The sequence below is a fragment of the Geotrypetes seraphini genome, chromosome 18, assembly GCF_902459505.1.
Source record: "Geotrypetes seraphini chromosome 18, aGeoSer1.1, whole genome shotgun sequence".
NCBI lineage: Eukaryota > Metazoa > Chordata > Amphibia > Gymnophiona > Dermophiidae > Geotrypetes > Geotrypetes seraphini.
In genome coordinates, this window is record NC_047101.1 from 40,074,411 (window position 1) to 40,100,638 (window position 26,228).

General features: G+C 37.4%; 1 protein-coding gene across 2 annotated transcripts in view; it reads right to left on the reverse strand.

Moving 5' to 3' along the window:
• The window catches only part of DIAPH1 (diaphanous related formin 1), a 393,428-nt gene that overhangs the window by 77,752 nt on the left and 289,448 nt on the right, over positions 1-26,228 (reverse strand). For both annotated transcript variants that reach the window (XM_033926973.1, XM_033926972.1), the window contains 3 exons: positions 16,796-16,897; positions 12,957-13,196; positions 600-729 (listed from right to left, as the gene is read on the reverse strand). In XM_033926973.1, the coding sequence (XP_033782864.1) occupies positions 600-729; positions 12,957-13,196; positions 16,796-16,897 (472 nt within the window). The remainder of the gene's footprint in view (positions 1-599; positions 730-12,956; positions 13,197-16,795; positions 16,898-26,228) is intronic.

The window sequence follows — 26,228 nt, forward strand, 5'->3', positions numbered from 1 at the left end:
CCCCAAGTACCCCAAAGGAAATGCTTGAAGTAGTGGCTATAACTAGGGTTATTATATATTTCAAGCCATTTATACATTTATATTTGTGGTATGATTATGGTTTTAAATGTCAGGTAAGTAGAAAATCTGACTTTAATAATGTACCACAAAGGCTCTGTATGAAAATATTTTTAGGAGTGCAGTAAAAAAGAACTAGAATAAGAATGTACTTGAATGCTGGAGAAGGAAAATGAAAACATTTCACTGTTATATTAAAAAGAATGATTTAATTTATATTTTCTGTAAAATATAGTAGCTTTGCCAATAAGAGACAATCAGCTTATCTCATTTCACTGGCACCTTAGGAAGAGCTAATTTTCATAGATTTTACCACACAAAGCAGTAAATTATATCATAGAGATTTGATCGGAGTAACTTTTTTTGTTTCCATATTTTGTCTTGGAAGTCCTAGTTAAACAGTTTTAGTCAAATAGATGGCAGTCACAGGAAAAAAAAACTCAGGCTTTGGTTTGGTGATTGATATCAAAATAACAGATGAAAAGAAGTCAAACAAAAATCTCTGTATTCATCTACTACATTCTTACATTAATGAGACTTACCTCTGCTGGCCTTCTCCAAATGAATTAGTTCATCAGTAAATTTCAGGACATCAGGGTGGTTGTTTTCACATATCTCAGCCAAAAAGTGGAGCAGTGTGGACTTCTGATCAGTTGTTTTAGTGTCACGGAGCTGGTAAATAATAAAGTTAGGACAGTACAGGAGCTTAAAGTATGATTTATCTTAGGAAATCAGCACTTTAGTAGAGGAATGGAGAGAGTGAATTCAAAGTTATTATTTTTAACTCCTCCTCTTACTGCAACCTTTTCAAGAAATTTAATTTAATTATAATTTAATTTCTTATATACCTCTATACCGTGAGGTTCTAAGCGGTTTACAGTAAAGATACATTAAGATACAATATAATAAGTAAGTAAAGATAGGTACTTGGAAGTTCCCTAACTGTCCCGAAGGCTCACAGTCTAGCTAAAGTACCTGAGAAAAACAATTAGTGAAAAGTAAAGATGTGAAACGTAAAGACAGAGATAGAAACAAGATATGAAACATCCCAACAAGATTTCATTGAATAAATTAAAATTAGGATTAAAAGTAGAAATATAATAAAGATAAAAAATAAATAAAATATATAAGAAATAAATAAAAAGAGTTCCAATCAGAACAATAGGATCAGATGTTAGAAGATCATAACTACATGCCAAGGAGTGAAGCTGTTATGCCCCTTGAGTCCTGAAATATGGAACCCATATGGAACTAAACGATATTCCAGCCATAAGGTTTCCCATGATGTAGTGATGAGTGCTGAAAAGCTGACAGGTCATATTGAATCAGAGTTAAGACAGTGTCAGAGAGCAGGATTGTCTAATTGGATCTGAGACAATGCAATGTCGAAATGCAAGGTAGTTATATAGAGCAAAGTCAGGCAGTGACAAATGCAGGCGTGTCGTTAGGATCAGGTGGCCTTTGAAACAGCCGGTCAACCGCCACTCGGCGATCAGTTGCATTAAACGGCCACTGCCATCCTCTTCAGATCCGACGGCCGTCGCCAATGTTCTCAGGATCCTCCAACGATCGCGGCGACCTCCCAATCAGGACAACCGCTCTCCCAACTTCACCCTGGGATCTCCATTTGTACCCCCCAGGGGCATCTCAAAGCCCTGCCCACCTTCCCTTAGTCCAGCAACCCCTTTTCCCCTCTTTACCTTCCCACCAGATAGCTAGCATCAGCCATTCCCCTAACTTTCTCATTAGCACCAACATCTTCCCTCCCTCACACACTTGACCAGCAAGTCCCATTCCCCCTCTCTATACTCCCCCATTGTGCAGCATCTCTGCTTTCCCTTCTTTACCCACATCTTCTTTTTCCCCTACAGCTGTCGCTCTACCTCTTCTTGGGCACTGTAAAGTGTTGATATGGTTTCAAATTTAGCAAAGAAAAAAGACCAAAATCTGGGTTCAGGTTTTAGATGAAAATGTCTTTGCATTTTTGGCTGAAACGCACCACTCACTCCCACCCTTCCCATCTACCTGACTACTCATAGGCTCTCTCCCTGGACCTAGTGCAATCTTTGAGGATATGAATGAACCCCACTTGGACAGCCTAAAGGTGACTGTGTGGGATGGTGGAGGCAGAGAGGGGGGCTGCTACTGGGAGTCTAGGCTTAGGAAGTGCACAGTGCAAACATTTTCAGTTTGTCTGGCCTTTTTCCTTGTCAAAAAACTGTTTTTGTTCATTTCATATATTCATTTAATGATATGTTATGTTATGTTATGTAGGACTTATAGTCCACGAACTCCTTAAATTAGGTTCAATGTTTACATAGAGCTTTAAATAAACAAGAATTAACAATTGCTTCAAAAGGGTTTAATGCACTTTAAAGATTTTTATACACACTAATTTTATCACACATTAAATCAATTTAACACACTCATTTTAAGACACAGAAATGAACCAAATGCATAAAAATGAATGCACATACCAATGCAATCTTCAGGCCAAAAAGTTTGCTTACCCCTGAAGAAGACTTTTTGTCGAAACGCGGACCGTGTTGGGTCCTGTATCCCTAGCGGACTAGGTCCTTTAAGGCTCTTATGTGGATGATTTACTTTTATGTGGATGGAATTATTTTATGTGGATGATTTTAGTGTACCTTTGGAACTTTGATACTTTCTAATAAAGTCCATTTGGGAACATCGTCACTCCACAGAGTTTTTTTGGTTTCCTTTACATTAGGATCAAAAGACAGCAATAGCTGAGTGGAATTTCTGCGAGGTTTAGTGTGATTTAAGTAATAAGCCAACCCATGTTTACAGTCCAATGTATGGAGCACAGCTTCATCTGGATGGGAATGTATTCTTGGGAAGAAGAGAGGAAGAATAATAGACTGGATGAGATGAAATTCTGAGACTACTTTAGGGAGGAATCTTGGATAAGTGTGTATCATAACTATCATGATAGAATGTTAACTTAGTGGGGTTTTAAAAAAGGTTTGGATAATTTCCTTAAAGAAAAGTCCATAGGCCATTATTGAGATGGCTAGGGGAAATCTACAATGTAAACAACTGGGTATATTTCTAAACAATTGTTCCTGAAGGGATATAGCTATTGACACATAAAGGAACAAAAAACCACTTCAAACGTCTTTTAACTTTCAATGGTGCTCAGATTCCAAGATGGAGGTTTAAAGTACTCAAAAGGGGCATACAGCCCGTGAGAAACTTTATATGGTATCAATCATTGCACCTAGTTATAGAAGATGTTTCAAAGTCCTTAATCAATAATGATTTGTAATATTTGAAAGTCCAAAAAGGTGAAAGCACTGATAATCCGAATTTTAAACTGTGTATATAGAAAGCTTTCAAAGTAAATCACTTAGCTGAAGCATAAAGAATGCGGTGAAACAGCTGGGTCCTGACGCGTTTCGCCACACAGGCTTCCTCAGAGAACCCGCTTGCAATTCCTTACTTTCAGACTGTAAGTGTTCAAATTTTCAATTCTGCTGTTGCTTCTGTACTCTTTTACACGTCATAGGACATTAAAAGAGTACAGAAGCAACAGCAGAATTGAAAATTTGAACACTTACAGTCTGAAAGTAAGGAATTGCAAGCGGGTTCTCTGAGGAAGCCTGTGTGGCGAAACGCGTCAGGACCCAGCTGTTTCACCGCATTCTTTATGCTTCAGCTAAGTGATTTACTTTGAAAGCTTTCTATATACACAGTTTAAAATTCGGATTATCAGTGCTTTCACCTTTTTGGACTTTCAAATATTACAAATCATTATTGATTAAGGACTTTGAAACATCTTCTATAACTAGGTGCAATGATTGATACCATATAAAGTTTCTCACGGGCTGTATGCCCCTTTTGAGTACTTTAAACCTCCATCTTGGAATCTGAGCACCATTGAAAGTTAAAAGACGTTTGAAGTGGTTTTTTGTTCCTTTATGTGTCAATAGGGGAAATCTACTACTTATTCCTAGGATAAGCAGTATAAAATCTGTTGTACTACTTGGGATCTAGCTAGGTACTTGGGACCTGGGTTGGTGACTGCTGGAAACAGGATTCTAGACTTGATGGACCTTTGGGCTGTCCCAGTATGACAGTTCTTAAGTTCTTATGTTGTATAAGGTGGATCTGAGATAAGTGCTTGAAGTTCACTGATTCGGCATGTAGAAGTGATGCAGATTAAGAAAACCACTTTCTTTTTTTTAAAATTTTTTAAATCTTTATTCCTTTTTATTTCTTTCAACAAGTGTACAGTATTATTACAATTAATTTACATGAGTGAGGTGCTTAAGAGATGAAGTTGCAATTGGTTCAAATGAAGGTTTCCATCAAAGCAAGAGAGTACAATATTGAGGTCCCAAGCAATAGGAGGCGGCTTGATTAGTGGTTTAGAATGAAATAAGCCTTTCATAAACCTAGAAACCAAGGGGTGCCATGGGCTTATTGTTTAGAGGTATATGAAAAGCACTGATAGCACTAAGATGTAGAGAATGACACAGGGACAAATTTTTTCCCATTCCCGTGAGTTTTGTCGCTGACCCCATCCCTGCTCCATTCCTGTAAGCTCTGTCTTAACCACACAAGCCTCGAACACTTATGATTTTCAAGTGTTTGAGGCTTGTGCAGATGAGGATGGAGTTAGTAGGAATGTGGCTGGGACAGGAAAAGAAATCCCGGAGACAGGACAGAAAAATGAGTTCCTGCGGGGATGGGAAAAAATTTGTCCCCGTGTCATTCTCTACTAAGATGCATTCTTACTGAAGCAGTCTTAAGACCGGAGCTGGAGAGATATAAGAGGTAATACAGAACTGATGAAACAGGACATGAGTCTGGAGGTAAAGCTTCTTGAATATACCCCTCTCAGGGTAAAATGACACTACTTGAAATGGAAACAACGTTGAGTGGATTGTTTCCTGGAAGCTTCTATGATTACTATTACTGGAGCAGAGAGAGTGCAATCATTGGTTTAGCAATTTTCTGCTACATAGAACCTGTCCTGGGAGAACCCCAACCAGTCGAGTTTTCAAGATATCCCTAATGAATGTGCATGAGGCAGATTTGCATGCCTGTTACCTCTATTATATGCAAATCTGCCTCATGCACATTCATTGGGGATATCTTGAAAACTCAACTGGCTAGGAGTCCCCCAGGATAGATTTAAGAATCAATGCTACAGAGTAAAAATGTCCAGTATTGTTTCTAATTTGTGGAGTCAAGGGGCGTGGCTTAGCGCGCACACAAAATGGACGTGTGATCGTGGTGCTCCTCTCAACCTGGCAACGGTTGGCAAAAAAAAGTTTTCCCCTTTAATTCCGATTTCGGCGAAAAACAGCGAAAAGAAGAGCGGGAGCATGGCAAGCACCCGACAAAACAAAAATGAAACTGGTGGGTCGGCGAAAAGGCAGAAGCAGGATCAAATTACCCCGAGTAAGGTTCCGCTTCCTGCTGAAGAGTCGGATGTGCTGAGCAAAGCCGAAGTTATGGAGGAACTGAGACAAATTAAACAAATGCTTAAAGAGACTATGAGTAATATGGCTGAAATGAAGGAAGAAATACTAAATATCCACAGACAAATGGAAATAAATAATAAAAGAACAACTGACTTAGAAACTAAAATGGAGGTTTTAGAATGTGAAGGAAACAGATGTAAAAATGACAGTTTGGAACTGATTCAATTGAAAAATCAGCTGGAAGATTATGAAAACCGAGGAAGAAGAAAGAATATAAAACTTTTTAGAACGCAGGAAAATTTGGAAGGGAAAAATGCCATACAGTTTTTAGAAAATCTAATTCCTAAAATACTGCAATTGGATTTTAAACAGCCTTTGGAAATAGAAAGGGCGCACAGGATCCCATTAAAAATATGGAAAATCAAGGCAGACCAAGACCATTAATATTTAAAATGTTAAGATACCAACAAGCAATAGAAATTTTAAATGCTGCCAAGAAAGATAAAAATTTAAATTATAAAGGATCCAAAATATGGTTTTTGCCTGATTTTGCTAAAAACACAGCAAACAAAAGGAAGAAATTCCTTGACTTGAGACCTCAATTAAAGGAAAAAGGATATAAATATGGATTGTATTACCCAGCAAAAATGAGGGTATCTTCTGGGGATAAATCTTTGTATTTTGAAGATCCGGAAAAGCTAAAGACCTTTCTTTCAAAATCAGAACCTATGTCATTTTAACATAATGGATGTTGAAATGAACAGAAAATATCAAGTCTGGTTTTGATGGATATTGTGCAAAAAAATTTAATGTAAAACTATGAGACTTTGGAGTACTGAAGAAAGAAGAATATGAAATAAAGAACAGGAAATAAAATGAACAAAGGAAAAAGACAATAAAAAATATAAAGAAGTAATAGACAAGAAAGATGGACTGGAAACTCAAGAGACTAAACTTTAGACGAGTAAAGGTTGAATGGCTGGAGTAAAGAGTGATCAGAAAGAAATAAAGAACTTGAATAATTAACAAAAGGAGAAAAGAGAAGAATGCACCAGATAATAATACAAATGGGTAAAAGAAGAAAGCAGAATGGATAAAAAAAAGGATATTAAATAAAATGACAAATGACAGTCAAGAGACTAAAGGGAAGAAGGATATAGATAAGAAAACAATATGAAAGATCAGTTAATTTAATAAATTAACAAATGAAAAGTAATGAATGAAAGGATAACAAAAAGAAGAATGTAGAATGGACTAATCATAGACAAAAATGATCTATGACATTTAGATGCAAGTAAAAGAAAGGAAATGAAAATGAAAAATATACAAGAAAGATACATAATATGAAATTATTTATAATTGAAGGAGATGACTAAAAGATTAATTGTAAAGTTTGATTTTGTAATATTATAGTTTCAAAAGGATTGGAGTTTAATTGGAAAAGAGGAAAATGTATAAAAAAAAAATTTAATAATAATTAAAAAAATTAAAAATTTCATTTTTCAGAATGGAAAAAAAAAATGTTGATATATAAATAGATGATAAAAATTATAAAATTGTAATCAACTTTTAAAGAAGTATATGAAGATATGGATATTTGTTTTTAGATATTAAAAGGATGATAAGGATTGCTGGATTAGAGTGTATGAGATATAGGAAAAATAACACTACTTTATTAAATATATGTTTATGATAGAATTTTGTGGTATAAACTAAAATATTGGGGAAATATAATTTAAAGATTGGTGAGTAGATAAAGATACATTAATGGAATGCTAGGCATTAAATATGGTTAAAGTTATCAAAGGTTAAATAACCGATAGAGAATATAATTATTTTAAAATGGTAAAAAAAAAAAAAAAAGATTTTATGTTTAGAAGAGAGATATACTAAGATACACTGTGGAAGATTAATGAGTTTATTTTAAGAAATGATAAAGGGGATGTTAATTAATATTGGTTGCCTGGGGGGGAGGGGGATGTTGGGGTTGCTGTTCCAATGTGTGTCCTTAAGCAGTCATTATATTGGGGGGGGGAAGGGTGGGAAAAAGATGGGTTTTAAAGGTATTACTAGAATGATTAAGGAAAAGATCAATAAGGGGTTGGATACCTCAGGGGTAAAAATGTGTGTCATTGAGAAAAAATTTTTAGATCTTAAATATGAAGGAAGGAAGGAAGGAAGAATATTATGATGAGAAGTTTAAAATATATAATGTCATTTAAGATATTTTCTATTAATGTCAATGGCCTGAATCATGTAATCAAAAGAAAAAAGATATTAGCATTTTTAAAAAAGCAAAACGCGGATGTTTATTGTTTGCAGGAGACTCATCTGAATATAAAGGAATCACAAAAACTAAAGGGTGGGTGGGTAAAGGAATGTTTTTTTGCTCCAGCAGCAGGTAAAAAAGCAGGGGTAGCAGTTCTTATAAATAAAAAATGTATGGCCAATTTTAAGGTAATAAATTCAGATCCACATGGAAGATGGATACATATTGATATAAGTATGGGAAATAATACCCTGACATTGTTTAATATATATGCCCCTAATTCGAATCAATCAGAATTTTTTAAAAAGTTGCAGAGTATGTTGTTACCACTGGCTGCTTCTAATTTAGTGGTGGCTGGAGATTTTAATGCTGTAATGGATCCATTATTGGATAAAAAACCAGGTAAAAGCATAAAATCTTTAGGTTTAGATAATTTGGCTCAATCATGTGATTTGAAGGATATATGGCGTATTCTTCATTTTAATGATCAGGAATTTTCATTTTGTTCACAGGTTCATAAATCATTTTCAAGAATAGATTATATTTTTATTTCATCACATAAGGTGCAACAAGTGATTAAAGCTTCCATAGATCCTATTATTATTTCGGATCATGCGGGAGTATGGATAGAATTACAATTAGATCAATTAGAGAATAGAAGACCTCTTTGGAGATTTGATAATGCATTGCTTGTGGATGACAAATTTTTGGAAAATTTTAAAACACAAATTAATGATTTCTTTCAAATGAATTTAGTGGAGGATACATCTATTGAAAATGTATGGGATGCATTTAAAGCAACTATGAGAGGTAATATTATATCATATTCAGCTTTTATTAGGAAACAGATTAAAATGCAGCATATAGAGTTAGAAAAAGAAATTAAAATATTAGAAACTAAATTGGTAAGTAAATGGGAACATGAGGTTTTGCAAGCTCTTTTGAAAGCAAAAGGTAAATATAATGAATTAACTTCAAAAATGATAAGAAGAGATTTGTTTTCCAAGCAAACAATGTATTATGGAAATTCTAATAAGGCGGGAAGATTATTAGCGAATTATCTTAAAGCAAAAAAAAGAAAAACTAATATTAATGGGATAAAAGATGATAATGGTATAATAACAAATCAAACAGATATAATTTTAAAACAATTTCTAAAATTTTATAAGGACCTGTATTCTTCCGAGCCTTATTTGGAGAGACAAAAAGATGGTAAAAAATTTTTAGATTTAATTAATGGACCTAAGGTTCCTGATCATATAAAACGGAGTTTAGATGAACCTATATCATTAAAAGAATTAGAAACAGCATTGAGATCTCTTAGAGTTGGATCCGATCCAGGTGGTGATGGTTATACAGTAGAATTTTATAAAACATTTCAAAATGTCCTTTCCCCATTTTTACTAAATTTATATCAAACACAACTTATAAAAGGTGATATTAAAGGTACTATGGCTGAATCAGTAGTAATAGTTTTGCCTAAGCCAAATAAAGATCCTACTTTGGTTTCGAACTACAGGCCTATATCTTTAATAAATGTTGATAACAAACTTTTGGTGAAAATTTTGGCTTTGAGATTAGCCAAAGCTCTCCCACATATTATAGACACGCATCAGACTGGTTTTATTGCTAAAAGGCACTCCTCTAATAACTCTAGATTATTGTTTCATATGTTAAATTTATTTAAAAAAATGGATGAACCGGCTTTTACAGTTTCATTGGATGCAGAAAAAGCGTTTGATAGAGTAGAATGGAATTTTATGTATCAAGCTTTAGAATGGTTTAGTATAGGTTCTGGATTTATACAAATGGTAAAAACATTGTATAGCTTCCCAATTGCAAGATTAAATATTAATAATATGATATCTGAAGGTTTTAAATTGCAAAGGGGAGTTAGACAAGGTTGTCCTTTATCTCCTTTGTTATTTGATGTTGTATTAGAACCCTTATTATTAGCAATACAGCAAGCAGGGGGGATACAGGGTATTCCATACTCTGATATGGAATATAAAGTTTCGGCATATGCGGATGATATTTTACTTTATTTGAGAAATCCAGAGTCTACCTTATCATGTCTATTAGAATTAATTGATATGTTTGGTAAAATTTCAGGTTATAAAATTAACTGGAGTAAGTCGGAAATTATACCTTTAAATGTTCATTGTGTAAAAGGACTATTTGAAGATTTTCCGTTCATATGGAAGGAAGAAGGATTTAAATATCTTGGCATTCAAGTTAAAAATACAATTGAAGATACCGTAAAAGAGAATAAAAAATTTGTATTAAAAAAAGTTACGGAGTTGTGTGAGCAATGGAACCCTTTACATATTTCTTGGTGGGGGAGAGTTCAAACTATTAAAATGATGATGTTGCCTGTAGTTTGTTACCAAATGAGTATGATACCTATCTATTTTCAGGGGTCCTTTTATAAAAAGCTTAATAGCATTTTAACGAAATTTCTTTGGCTTGGTAAAATACCTAGAATAGCTTTAGTAACTTTGCAAAAATCAATTAAGGAGGGAGGGGTAAATTTTCCAAATTTTTATAGGTACCATCAAGCCTATATTCTACGTCAGGGTATGTATTGGATCCTCCCAGAACTTATAGATAATGCACCAGATTGGTTGTATTTAGAATGGCGCCTTATGTTTCCCCTAAATTTAGTTCATCTTCCAAGTATTAACATGCCTAGAAGATACAGAGAAAATAAGATATTAATGGATACTTGGAAAACGTTGAGGTTTATTAGTAAATTAACACCTATCCCAATAAATAAGTCAACTAATCAGTCTCTATGGATAAACTCCAAGATCAAAATTGGCGGAGCTCAAATCCTTTGGAAGAACTGGATTATTGCAGACATTCGATCTCTAAATGATGTTATTTCAGAAGGTAAACTGCTGGAATTTTCACAATTGCAACATAGATTTGGTCTTAGTAAAAGTTTTAAATGGTTGCAATTGAAGCAGGCCATTCAGGTTGGGTTCCCTGAATGGAAAACATTGAATAATCAATATAGTTTAGAGTTCTTATGTTTTCAAGCAGACTTCCTAGGGCATCAAGCCGCATTGTGGTATAAATTAATATCTGGATATTTGAATAAAAAACCAAAAAATGGTCTAAGAGACATTTGGAGCATTGAGATTAAGCATCAAATTACTGCATCTCAATGGCCACTAATTTGGTCTTGGAGAATGAGATGTACAGTGTCAGAATCTATGAGACAAACTTGGTTCTTTTTATTATATAGAGCTTTTTGGACCCCTACATGTTTGCAAAAATTAGATAGTTCTAAGTCCAATAAATGCTGGCACTGTAATCTGGAACCTGGGACGTTGGATCATTTACTGTATCATTGTCCCTACATTAAAAGTTTTTGGAATGCAATTTGGCCACAAATTAATAAATTGATGGAAAATCATGTAGCAATATCATATGATACAGTGTTATTTGGAATGATAATGAGAAAAAAAAGTCAAATTTCACCAGAAAATAATAAGCTTTTACTAGTCATGACAGGGGTTGCCATTCAGCATATAACTAATAACTGGAAAAATCATAGTAACCTTAACATTTTGGTGGAATACAATTTGTCATATATTCAAAATGGAAAGAGCAATAGCAATACAAAGAGGGATATATCCTAAATTTATAAAAATATGGGGGCCATTGACAAAATATTGTAATGAATAAATAGTAGGATTTCTCTTCTTCTTTTCAATATCTTCTTTGTGACACACATGGAGGGGGGTAGTGAAAATAATTTTTACACAACATGTTATAATATGGTATACAATATGTATGGGGTGATTGGAAAGTACTTGAAGGGTGGGGGGAGGGAGAGGGGATAAAAATATGTTTAGAATATTATGTATTAGATATAAAAGTGATATTGTGTATTCATTAGTTGTAATTCAATATTTTGTACACTTCATGTAAAATTTGAAAATGAATAAAAAATTTTTTTTAAAAATAATAATTTGTGGAGTCACTCAAGGCTCACCTATTTCCCCTTTTTTGTTTAATATTCTGAAGACCTCATTAGGCAAATTATTTTATAGGCTATTACCTTAATTTTGACTTTTACATGTGTATTGTGACGGTAGAACCTGCTACACAGAATTGTTTACTGTTGTTGAAAGACTGGGCATTTTTCCATTATTTGAAACTGAATAAGGAGAAGAAAGTTAAAGGTACTGGGTACCTTACATAACTTCATATCAACTTCTGGGTTAACAGTAGAAGGAATGCACTATGTTTTGAAGTCCCAATTTAAAATCTTAGGAGTAATATTGGATAATGCATTAACATTTGAGCCATAGGTACAATAATTAAGAGAGTTTTGGGGCTGTTGAGAAAATTGAAGTGCATTCATAACTTTTTGGAATTCAATCAATTTAGATTGGTGGTACAATTATTGTAATCTCTTATATATAATTTTTCAAGTAGCCTTACATGAAAAAAAAAATTACAAACTGTTCAGAATACAGTAGCACAACTGTGTTCTGCACATAAATTTGATATACCACCACCATTGTTTCTTAAATTCATTAGTTACTGATAGAAGCCAGGCCTATTTTTAAACTATATATGTTGGTATTTCTATTGTTTCAAGGTCAAGCTCCATAATTTAATATTTTTTCCCAGCACAAATCAATCATTCATCGTCTAAATTTTCTTTTCACTACTCCCACGGGGGTTCAATTTAAATACATGTTAACCTTGTCATTTTCTTATCACGCAGCCAAATGGTTGAATATTCTACCAATCCAACTTATAGCACAAGTTGATTAAGAACACATTTGAAAACTTCTTTTACATTAGAAGTTTGTATTGAATAAGGGATAATTATACTATGTGTTATTAATTTTTAGGTACTCCTAGTTTTCTTGTTTGTTAATCCACACTGAACGTTCTTCTTTTAGGTAAATATAAAATATAAATGTTTTATGTAATGTAATTAATGTGACTTCAAAAAGAAGAGGGTAAATTTGATTTAATGCACTTTAACAACTGATCAGCATGTATTAAAATTTCTAATGTGTTAAATTTTAAGCTATGAAAACTAGGGGAAATGCCCAATTTTCCTAAAAGAAAACAAAAATCCCTACTATTCTATAATTTTTCACAAATTTTCAAAACTGTTTCATCAAGTAGAAAATTAGTAAAGTTTCTACCTTGCAGAGAAAGCTGATGTTGAAGCCAAATGCCTCAGCATTCCTGGAACCTGCATTCATAAAGTTTCCAACCAACAGTATAATTTCCAGCAGCCCAGCAAAACTTTCACTTTTGCGCACCTCCTCACAAGCCGCTGTCACAGATACAATGTCAGGTTTAATGTTCTCCACTTGTTCATTGAACAGCAGTTTAAAAAGGATGGCGTTCAGTCGTGGACAAAGGCGAGGGATGGAGCTAATCTAAGAAACAAGTAAGAATATGAAATGTTTTCTGCAGCCTCCACTTAAATACCACATCATTCTCCTATCATTGCTATTGTAATTTATTTATGTCATTCAAAAAGTCATATTGCTAAAAGTTAGAGTTAGTCAGAAACTATATTTATATAGAGCTCTAGTAGTGATATTGGTCCTACAGAGTAAATCAAGGATGCAGGAGTTTTCAAGACATCCCTAATGAATATATATGAGATACATTTACATACAAAAGAGATATTATTCTTGGTAATATCTCATGCATATTCATTATGGATATCAAAAATATCTGACCTATTTGTCTGATATTTTATTTATGATGATCAAATAAAGGACATCACTAATAAAAGGTATCAATTAACCCCCAAAATTATTTTCCTTAAAATATAAAATTTAGCTCATGGCAGAGTACTGTGAAGTGTTTGGCTGCTGAGCCTCCAACTTCTTGCATTATTGATTTATTCTGTTTTTGCCATTTGAATTATTCTTATAACATTTACAATGTATTTTTTTAATAGAAAAAGGCAGGTTACAGTCCATTTACAAGTAATCTGTAACAACGTTTATCTGAAATTTGTTTGGTGATTTATTCTTTTCAGAACATCTTTATCATGTAAATATACAATTTTTAGATCTTTGATGCAACAGAGATTTAGGAAAGCAAGAGAAAGTAAAATGCAGCACAAAATAATTAGAAACAGACATGGATAACATGTATTATCAAATTTTAGTGCATAAAACAGTTGAGAGAAAATGCTTTTGCACAGACATAAGAGTTTTTAATCAAATATTTTCTTATTTGGGCAGAGGTTGGAGAAAGTCTATAACATAGGTGCATATAAATGTACATGTAAGTAGAGAATGATACGGGGACAAATTTTTCTCCATCCCCGCAGGAACTCAATTTCCCCATCCCATCCCCACGCATTTTGTTGCTCTCCTTGTCCCTGCCCCATTCCTGTAAGCTCTGTCTTAACCGCACAAGCCTCGAACACTTATGATTTTAAAATGTTTGAGGCTTGTGCAGTTGAGGACAGAGCTTGCAGGAATGGGATAGGGACAGGAAAAGAACTCGCCAACGAGAAAATGAGCTCCCAGGGGGATGGGGAAAAATTTGTCATTCTCTATACATATTTGGATTTATATCCCATTCTCCCAGAAGAGCTCAGAACTGGTTACAAGATTACATACCTAATAAGACACAAAGCACAGTTACTTATCATAACAGGTGTTATCCGGGGACAGTAGGCACATATTCTCACATGTGGGTGGTGTAATCCACGTAGGCCAGTACAGACAGTGTTAAAAGTGAACTGTCACTAAGTTTCAAGAAACTTTGTGACTGCCCGCACCACGCATGCGTAAATGCCTTCCCGCCTGACAAAGGCTCGCAGTTCCTCAGTTCCGTAAGCAAGCTAAGAAGCCAACCAGAGAGATGAGAGGGATATGAGAATATCTGCCTGCTGTCCCCGGATAACACCTGTTACGGTACTGAACGGAGACTAAACATTAAAGAACTACGCTGGATGTTTGAACTTGGATCGATGATGCCTGCTGGCTTAAATGAAACTTCAGACCGGATGACAGTGTTAGACTGAAGTTAATATTTTCTTAAATTTGGCTCTTTTTAGTGGGGGGGGATTCCCTGATTTTCATTGGCTGTTTAGCTTCTGACATCAAGGGGAGTTTCCTATTTCAATGCAGCTTAGAACGCCGCAGCCATCTTGAATTGGCATTTGGCAAATAGTGAAGTATTAGCAAGAGCTAATTTTGTTCAGAACTTTTCTCTCAGTGGGAACTGAATTGCTATTTTGTTTAATGTGAAGATGTATGCTTGAATGGAACCTTTTGGTCTTTTGCAGTTGCTTCCCCAACCCTGAAGAAGTGAAAGGAAACGCGTCGATGAGGGATGACTGACTGTCAAGCTAAGTAATACCTTTGCATGCATTTCATGGGAGTGCTTACATAACAAAAAAGAGATTAAGTAAAGCACCCTGAATGTCTATATCTATAATCAGAAAGACTATAAAAAAATTTTAAAAAGTCAATAAAATAAAAAGAAATGTTCATCAGGTCTATATCGGGATCAATGAGGAACTGGACCACTTAATGTTAAATTACACGAGTGGTGGTCTAAAGATCTGCAAAATACCCTGATGTTATATGGTAATTAAAAAGAGTGAATTGAATTTTGCTGCATTCAAAGTGGAGTGTATTTCTGTTATCCTAGGACAAGCAGGCAGCATAATCTCACATGTGGGACTCCCAAGCTTAATAAAATGGAGTGGAGTGTTGACCATTAAGAATTGTGGAGTGTTGGCCATTAAGAAGAAAATTAATTCTATAATACTGCTTGGCCAAAAACGACCATCTCGTCTTTAATAGGATTCTAGACAGTAGTGAGATGTGAATGTGTGAATTGAGGACCAAGTAGCTGCTTTGCAAATTTCATCAATGGGAGTGGAACGTAAGAAAGCTACTGATGCTGCCATAGTTTGGACTTTGTGTGCTGTTACACGACCCTCGAGCTGCAGTGTAACCTGAGCATAGCAGAAAGAAATACAGGCCACAAGCTATGTGGAAATAGTTCTTTTGGTTACAGACTTGCCCAATCTGTTAGGATCAAAGGAGATGAACAGTTAAGGTGAAGTCCTAGGCAGCTTAGTTCGTTGTATGTAGTAAGCCAAGGCACGTTTAAAGGATGAACTCAGGCGGGATAGTACGTCTTAGGAAACCAGACGGAGACTATGTAGAAACAGTCTCGGAAAAAGCCCAACTGTTAAATGAATACTTCTGCTCAGTCTTTACCCGCAAGGTGCTGGGACTCGGCCCTCAGCTACAGACAAGGGTTGACATAGTTGACCCGTTTAGTAATTTCAAGTTTATACCCAGCGGTGTCTATTGTGAGCTGTCAAAGCTTAAAGTTAACAAGGCAATGGGACCTGACAACCTACACCCCAGGGTGCTCAGGGAGTTGTGTGATGTCTTGGCGGAACCGCTATCCGCGCTCTTCAATCTCTCCCTTAGTATGGGTAACGTTCCGTTCAACAGTTACATCCCAGTGGCGCAAAAGCGTAAACCCCGTTACTGAAGAATTTTTTAAGGATTGACTCCACAAGCAAAAATTAGTGTTGTTGTGGTTTGTCAAATCTAGGGCAAGAAATTATTCTGTAGAGTGAATAAATTTTTCTGAGCATTGCAGTAATAGAAAAAGGAGTCTACCAGTTTTGAAAGAGGGCCTCCTTAAGAAGATTATGCAGCAGTAACTTGAGAAGTTCCTTAGGATGTTCGTCACTCCGATATGTTTAATGAAAGGCAATATACCAATTGTTCTTAAATAAAACTAAACTGAGAAGCTGAAGAGATGCTAATTTCTGAAAGGTGAGCAGTTTTATCTTGGCACCACAGAAGACATCACACACCCAACTCAATTCTGCTTGTTGTTGGAAGAATAACTGCTCCTTCGCCATTATCCATGTTACTCAAACTTACTATCCTATAGTATTAAGAAATCTTAACAAGAAGAAACAGGTCAAAGCTATTCCACCGTAAATGAACATCTGAATTCACTAAATGCCACTTACCACAACACCAAACTGCTCTGCCTCTGCAAGGTCATTATATTCATCCTTAAGTTCTGCTAGTATTTTTAGCTGCTCTGGTTCTGGCATCTGCTTAATCAAGTTCTGAAAATAGAAATCAGTGATTGAAAAAAATATACAGGTAAAATGTCATTTTGCATAGCAGTATTTATTGTATATGGAGGGATAGTTCAGTAGCTGTGAAAAGTGTTTAAGGATAGACATGGTTTGAGTAATTTCATGAAAATATGATGAAAATTCAACAGTCCCAATTTGTTAATGCATAAACTGTAACTATCAGGCATTTTACCAATCTTCTGAAATAAGCTGATGATTCTGTTTATAAACTGATGTCTCAAAACATTTAGAAAGTTATTCATAAATCATTACTGCTGATCAGTCACTTCATGTTGGTTTTACTTACTTCAAAATAATCAGGTAGTGGTATATAAGAAATAAATTACATTACATAAATTACATTACATTACACACCGGAGTAAATTGCCACATGCATCATATACTGGACTAACAAGGCAAAATAACTTTCACAAAAATTAAGAACAAATGACTAAGTTTCTTATGTTTAAACCACATTTTTTTTTACATATTACTTACTAAAAGCTCAAAGAACAACAAAGTGTCCAAAATTACATCTAGCATTTTAGCAGATCTATCTAGTGACAGGTTCTCTCCTGAATTCAGTAGTGCAATAGCAGGTAATATTTCTTTACATTTGCCAAGCTGCAAAATCTTGGTTTGGCAGTACAGTATTTGGCTTTTTAACATTTGAAAAACAGCCCTCTATTTGATTTTGTTGATGCAGTTTAACATTTGCAAGCATGTGTAGAATCTAGATATTCAGTTGGATGTTACCAGCATAAAGATCAAAAGCACAAAGTGGAACCCGAGTCTCCAGGAAATATTGTTTATTCATACAGATTAAAAACCAAATAAAAGCAACCTCAGGATTTGTTTAGGTACAAATTGCATCTCGGATGGTATGTCCTCACAAAAGTGAGACTCGGACCTTACACGGTCCGTGTTTCAGGAATACGCAGCCTTCCTCAGGGGTCAAAAATTTGAGATAAAATGAAATATAAAGAATTTAAAAAAGAAAAAGTGAAACAAAGTGTGAGGAGTGAAAATGAATGAAAGATTAGTTGGAGAGTGCTATTTTATAGTGTGCCTATAGCAGCGTTCTCCCCAGAAATGTTTTCCAGCCGGGTGGCATGAAAAAGTAGCTGGGTGGGGCGGGATGGGGAAATTTGGTAGTGGGGAAAATTAATCCCCTCTTTTACTAAGGTGCGCTAGCATTTTTAGTGCGCACAAACCCCCACGCTACGCGGGAAAACGAACGCCAGCTCAATGCTGGCGTTAGCGTCTAGCACGCATGGCAATTCTGTGCGTGCTAAGCGCACGCTAAAACCACTATCGCAACTTAGTAAAAGGAGCCCTAAATGTGTACTATTTTTATTAGTTTATTATTATTTTCCAATGCTCAATATGACTTCCTTTTTAAAGGTTTGACACTTATGCAAGAATATTTTTACTAAATTTAAGAAGTATCCAATTCTAGAAGGGAATAATTACATATTTGCCCTCTTTCAAATGGTATAGAGGTTTAAAAAAGGGAAAGGCGTTAATGAAGTCATTAGGTTCAGTCTAGCCATTTATTTCTGCATGAATTTAAACAACTAAAAAAAAAAAAAAGATAAATATAGCTCATCCAGTCATACAAGAAATGGCTCTACAGCAGGGGTGCCCACATTTTTTGGGCTTGCGAGCTACTTTTAAAATGACCAAGTATTTTACATGCTGTAGGCAGATTATCTGCTTATCGTAAATACACTACCTTTTGAGAGCAACATTATAAGTTGGTCCTTCGTTTATATATTTCTCCTAAGAGAGCTTATCTCTCCGGATTTCGTGAGTCCGCTGACTCTCTTCGCTGTCAAGCCCCTGAGGCGGGCCTGGGACAAATGTTCTAGACCTGCCCCACTATTTGCTCTTTTTGGGATGCTGTTTTTCTCTTTGTGGAGCGCATTTGGTCCATTACTATTATACGTTCTCTTGTGTTATTATTTGGCAAAGTACCCCATTTTTCCCCCTGGGAAGCCAGGGGCGCCTGCCTTCCTCAAGTGGACAGTTCGTATTGCCTTAAAATGTATCTTACTTAAATGGCTTGATGGAGAGGCGCCAGATTACTCAATCTGGAGATGCTGGATGATTACTCTCCTGATGTGGGAACGTTGGGTTGTGCGAGATTTTTCTTCCCTCTCAGGGCTGCCTTTTTCAACTTACTTGGGAACCCTTTCGGACTACTATGACTCCCGTGGCTTGTAGCCGTTTACTTAATTGCTGATATATTATATTTCCTTTGTTTTTCCATTATTTTGCTCTGTATATTTTTGTACTTTGTATCCTATTCTGGATTATTATGGGGTTGTATTTGGAGGATCAGGGGTGGAGGATGGGAGGAGGGATGGTTTTGGGGGTTGGGTATCCAGGTTGGATTATTGGATATAACTTGAGCTTGTTTTTCTTGCATTTTGTTCACTATTGTTGTATTCTTGTTGAGCTCAATAAAATATATTTGACTAAAATGACCAAGTCAAAATGATCTGCCAACAATAAAATTTAAAAAAATACAAATCACACTGTACGCAGAGAAAATGTTAATTATCATTTATATTCCGCGGGTTTTCAAAGAGGTCAAGGCAGATGACTTTATGCAATGTCACCTCAGGAACAACTATACAAAAATAGACAAATATACCCCTTCCCTTTTTACTAAACCGCAATAGTTTTTGTAGCGCAGGGAGATGCGCTGAATGCCCTACGCTGCTCTCAATGCTCATAGGCTCCCTGCGTTAAAAACCGCTATTGTGGTTTAGTAAAAGGGGGGCCATAGTGCAAAATATAGACAGCAGATATAAATTCTTAAAACGGACACATTTTGATCACTAAATTGAAAATAAAATCATTTTTCCTACCTTTTTGTCTGGTGATTTCATGAGTCACTGGTTGCACTTCCTTCTTCTGACTGTAAATCCAATATTTCTTTCTTTCTGCCCCTCCCATTTTCTTTCTGTCTCTCTCCCCCCTGCCTGCCTGTCTTTCTCTCTCCCCCTGCCCCCCTCTTTATTTCTGCCTTTCTTTCTCTCTCTCTCCCCCTGCCCCCCCAAGCCATCACACCGATTTCTCCACTTCCCGATTCTTTCCCTATCTCCTAAGCCACCACGCCGATTTCTTCCTCCTGGTTCCCCGAGCCAGGCCAGGCACATACAAGCACCGGACTCACAAGATTTCACCTCTGACATCAATTATAACGTCGGAGAGGAAGTTTCAGGCCAGCCAGAATTAACGTCGGAGGTGAAGTCTTATGAGTCTAGCGCTTGTACGCGCCTGGCCTGGCTCGGGGAGGCAGGAAGAAAAAGAATGGAAAGGAAAAGCGATCGACTCGCATTGCCTTTGCGATCTACTGGTCGATCGCGATCGATCATTTGGGCACCCCTGCTGTTATGGTATCCTATCCTGACCTGAAGAAAGGGGTTTGGTTCCAAAAAAACTGCCTTATTTCCATTTCCTATTTATAAACTTTAATCAATACAGTTACAATACTACTTGATTCTATGTAAAGCAACAAAACAATTTTTTTCTACCTTTTGTCATTTCTGCTTTAATCATCTTCTCTTCGCTCTCTTCTTTCTATTCAGCGTTTGTCCTCACTCCCTTCCATGCAGCATTTGTCCTCTCTTTTCCCCTTCCACCCAACCTCTGCCTCCTCTCTCTCTACCCCTCCATCTACTGTCCACCCTCTCTCTGCCCCTTGCATTCTCTGTCCACCCTCTCTCTGCCTTTTCCATCCAGTGATCACCCTCTCTCTGTTCCATATGGCATCTTCCCTCTTTCTATGTCCCTTCAATAAACTGTATATCCTGTGCCCTTTCTCTCCTTTGTACATGATTCATTTCAGCTTCACCCCCTCCTCTATGCTCTGGCATCTCTCTCTTCTCCTTTCCTTCCTTCTTTCCCACTTCACCCCATGGTCAGGCATCTCTATCTCCTTCCCTTCTCTCCTCCCATGCCCTGGCATCTCCATCCTACCCCTCCCCCCCCATATGCGCTGACATCTCTCCCCCCCCTGCATGGTCTGGTAGCTCCTTTCCTTTCTCTTGCCTCTCCTCTCCCTTCCCGGGTCTTCCTTCTCCCCAATTGGGTGCTGCTGCAGCACTTCTCTTGCCCTCCCCAATTGGGTGCAGCAGCAGCTTTTCTCTCCCCCCAATTGGGTGCACCAGCTTTTCTCTTCCCCCTCCCCCCAAAAAAATTGGGTGCAGCAGTAGCAACATTTCTCTTCCTTTCCCCTTCCCCCCAAAAATGGGTGCAACAGCAGAAGATTTCTCTTCCTCCTCCCCATTCAGTGCAGCAGCAGCATTTATCTTCCCCCTCCCTTACCTCATTTGGTGCATCAACATTTCTCTTCCCTTCCCCCCAAAATGGGTGCTGCAGCAGAATATTTCTCTTCCCCCTCCCCTCCATTTGGTGCAGCAGCAGCATTTCTCTTCCCATCCCCCAAGCTCACACACCCGTCAGCAGAGTCGCTAGGCAAGTTGTAAGCTTCCCTCCATCGCTGACCTATCTTCCACACACAGGTCAGCAACAGAGAGAAGCTTACAACTTGCTGCTTTTACTTGCTTCGGGCCTTCCTCATTGCCGGGTCCTGCCTACTTTCTGTTTCCGCAAAGGCAGGACCCAGCAGCGAGGAAGGCCCGAAGCAAGTAAAACCGTTAACCTCAGTTTGGTGGGATAAGGCTTTAGAAACTCGGTAAGCCCTACAAGTGGTTCGCTGCTAGGCGTGCTGGGACAAGGCAAGGAGGACGGGTTTTTTTGTTACTTAAGTTGCACAGGCTGACAGGCACAGACAGGCCACACTGGTAGCGGCTTCCCAATACCTCGAACATGCGTCCCAGCAGGATGACCATGGTCACGCCAGACACCACATCGACATGATTTTGAATCACAAACTCGTGGCTGAAGACCCCATGCTGGCTGGCTAAGAGGCTCACCGCTCGCACTGCACCGCAGCACAACAATGAGCGCTAAGAGGGGCCAAGCACGCAGACGCTAACCCCCCCCCCCCTCTTTCCAGAGGCAAACCGAAAACCAACCGTCCTACCAGCCCACCCCGCCTCCTCCTGCTCCTGCTCCTCCTCCTCCCTCCTTAGGCACAACTCATCATGCACATAAGTTTGCTTCCCTCTCTCCCTTCCTTCAACTCACTGATCTATCTCCCGCCTTAGCCTGCAGTGAATTGAACCCATGCTCCAGGGTTTTTAAAAATTTTGACAGCCGGGCGCTCACCTAAATTAGCTGGGCGGAGCGCCCAACTAAAACCCGCTAGGGAGAACACTGGCCTATAGGGATTCTGAAACAATACTAAGTGGAAACTATAATAAAATTGTGATACTGTTTTACCTCAATTGCTTGTTGATACTCAGGTCAGGTTTGTTCGTGGCAGGCATGCAGTCAAAAATATTAGGAAGATATTGGCATCTTTAGAAGTGGTCCACCACGGGGGCGATAGAATGTTATTGATCAGCTTTGACGCTGAAAAAGCATTTGATCAGGTGCATTGGCCCTTTTTGTATAAACTCCTTCCCTGATATGGTATTGCGGGCTGGTTTCTGGAGGAGATTCGGGCCTTGTATAATGATCCTCAAGTGCTTGTTTGTGTGAATGGGCTTGAATACATGTCTTTTTCTATCCGTGGGACGTGCCAGGGGTGCCCCCTATTCTCCTATTATTTGCTCTTACTTTGGATTCATTTTTGAGAGATCTATTGCAGAATCCGGTATCACAGGAATCTGTATGGGTTCTCATTCTTTTTTTATCTCAGCTTTATGATTTATTGTTGCACATTTCTCATCCGGAGCATTCCTGGGCCTTTCTATTGGACTGTTTTAATGAATATGGAGCCTTTTGGGGTTTCAAATTAAATCTGGACAAATCTGAATGTATGGCCTCCCAATCCCAGATTCGGGAACACTGAGTAGGACCTTTTCCCTTACGGTGGGCAACTGAGGCATTCGGTATTTGGGAATCCAGCTATCTATGAATCCTTCTCATCTTTATCATTACAATATATCAAGCCCTTCTACAGTATACTAAACAAAAATTAGCTCTTTGGCAGACTCTTCCTTTGAGTTTATATGGCAGAATTAGTTTATACCATATGAGTCTGTTTCCGTGTTGGCTTTACGTTTTGAAGTCTTTGCAGATACGGCTTTTAGGTAAGTATCTGAAACTTCTACAAGTGTTACTGAGGAGATTTTGGCGGAATGGAGGGAGGTCCAGGTTGTGTTGGGCTTTAATGTATGGTAATTGGTAGATGGGGGGGGGGGCCTAGGAATTCCTAATATGAGATTATATAATATGGCCTGTCTTCTTCAACATCTTCGGGATTGGATTTTCCAATCGGAACTTTTTACTCCCTGGGCACTTGAACGTGATCTCTTTCATCCCTATCACCTCCTCTCTCTGCTTCATGCTGCTCAGAGCTCTCTCCCGCAACCTAATCTGGGGCATGTCTTGCTGCAAGCAGCTAGAGTGGCCTGGCGTTTCCTTTTGCTGTTGTTGCATTGTAATCCTGCTAATACTGATCTCTTGCCGATAGTTGGTAATGTTTCTTTTCTTCCTGGATTGACTCATGAATCGCTTCATTTCTGGGCCACTCATGGCCTGGTTTACATCACAGATTTCTTATTAGAGGCTGGTACACTTCACTTTTTCCCAAAGCTGCAACATTCCAGTGGAGTAAGAACAAGTGATTGGTTTGCATATTATCAACTTCAAGCTATGTTCGCTCGATGCTTCACACTAATTGTACCATCGGTACAGCTACTAAATTAGTAGGGTTCTTTTTGCCCACCACTAAGCTTCCACTATCTATTTCTAGTCTACATGTTTTTCTTCTGCAGTTGCTGCCAGCCAAAAACTATACTTCCATTCTGGTGGCTTGGTCAGAGGAATTACATATTCCCATTTCCCATACGATTCTTCTCACTACCTTACGCACTTTTCCTCAAATAATTCAGGATGTCATTATTGGGTAGTGTTATGGGCCTATGTTTCTCAAGCTCAATTGTATCATATGGGAGGGATTCAGCCTGATATTTGTCTTAAATGTGCATCGCAACGGAATACCCTCGCATTTTGGGGCTGTAGCTGCATTTGGAATTTCTGGCAAGACATATTTATGTTTTTGAGCGGGTTGATATGTCCCCACATCCTTTAGTTGTCTTATTTGGTTTTATTTCTCGCCGCTCTTTGCTTATGGGGGGCCAATGCTTATTCATACAAAAAGCTTGTATTGTGGGGAAAAAAAATGTATGTTGCAGCAATGGAAGGGATCCATTTATCAGTTGCTGATGTGGTAAGCTCGTGATGCCTCTTTCACCTACAAACGGAAACGGAAATTTTGTTCCATATGGGAGCCTTATATATTGGATCTCCCCGCTAGGGCTCAAAGTAGTGTGCTAACTACAGTAAATTTATAAATCTCTCTATAGCTGTATGGTTTGGACATTCTATAAACCTCATTCTGGTTGGGGGGGGGTTAGACTACTTTGGGGGAGGGTTTCATGGGAGGGGGGTTTGTTTGATCGCCAGGATCTATAAGAATACAGGGTCTGGGATATTGGAGTTCTTGATCTACTGTTTGTTGACTGGTTGGGGGGGAGGGGGAATAAAAAGGAAAACGTTTTTGTCACTGATGTTCCTACTACTGCTGTTTGTATTCTTGCCATTAATATGTCTTTTAATGTATATTTTTTTAATATGTGCTGTTTTCTTTGGCTGATTTGTTCTGGTTTATTGGTTTCTCAATAAAAACTGGTTAAACAAATTGTGATACTGTAAGGAGTATTCTATCCAAAGAGTGTTTGAAATTATGTGGCTGAGAATGCTGTGAGGAGTCCTCTATCCAAAAGTACATGGAATGTGATACTGTAAGAAAAATTCTATGAAGTGCATGGAGCTTTGATCAAAAAGAGCCAATCTTAATGCGTTGAGTGACCCAATTAATAGGCTCAAGTGCTAAGTATAAAAAGAGAATGCCATGAACTTGACAGACCTAGATTAATAGACACACTTTGTATGGTACCTAATACCTCAGATGTACCTAAGGAATAAACATAAGTTACGTAAACATATGTAAAATATAAACAGTAAAAAAAGTATATGTGAAATAAGACAAAACACATCCATGCTTAAAAACTAAGAAAATTGTTTCCCCATAAAACACTCAAAAAAGGAGTCAAATTCATATATATCACACAAGAAAATGAGCAACTAACTGGGATAATCTGTAATTGGGGAATCAGTTAAATAAAGTGTGGAGAAAAAATACTCAGATATACCTGCATCTTTCTATTACCAAAGTAATATAAGGGTAGGGGCAAAAAATATCATGCGCCAAGAAAAAACTCCACACAGCCCGATACACCAGAAGCAGATCTAAACCCCACTTCCAGGCAGGAATTAATTAAGCAAGGGGAGCAAAAAAAGCAAATTTATCTTGACTCAGACGCTCATAATATAGTTTTTCAATGTCCACAGCTTGTCAAAATTTTTCTGACACATGATGGTATTTTTTGCCCCTACCCTTATATTACTTTGGTAATGGGACGGTGCAGGTATATCCGAGTCTTTTTCTCTACACTTTGTTTAACTGATTCCCCAGTTACAGATTATCCCAGTTAGTCGCTCATTAAGGAAAATGACAGCTGGCATGGACGATGAAGAAAAATTGTGAAGGATTAATAGTGTCAAAGCCACTTTTTTTTTAAACAAACTGTGTTAGGGATGAATGAGAGGAACAAAAATATCATCATAGAGAAACTCAACTGGTGATTTAAAATGCGCAAATGTAAAAAAGGTGTGTGTTTGGGAGAGGGAGGACGGATCTTGGCAAGAAGCAACCACAGCACAAAGATGTCATCAGCATAAGAATAAAGATAAGCAGCCTTGTCCAAAAAACATAAAACCAAGGAAAACACATGAAAATGCTGAACAGAATTGGTGATCCCTTTAAGGACCCCATAAGGTGTTTGCCATGTACATGAAACCATCTTTCCTGACAAAATATTTCCTATTAGCTAAAAATTTCCAGAACCAGTCCAAAATACCTCCTGATAATCCAATTTCACTCAATTTCTCAAACATAAGAATTGCCATACTGGGACAGACCGAAGGTCCATCAAGCCCAGCATCCTGTTTTCAACAGTGGCCAACCGAGGTCCCAAGAACCTAGCTAGATCCCAAGAAGTAAAACAGATTTTATGCTGCTTATCCTAGGAATAAGCAATGGGTTTCCCCAAGCCATCTCAATAACGGCATATGGACTTCTCTTTAAGGAAATTATCCAAACCTTTTTTAA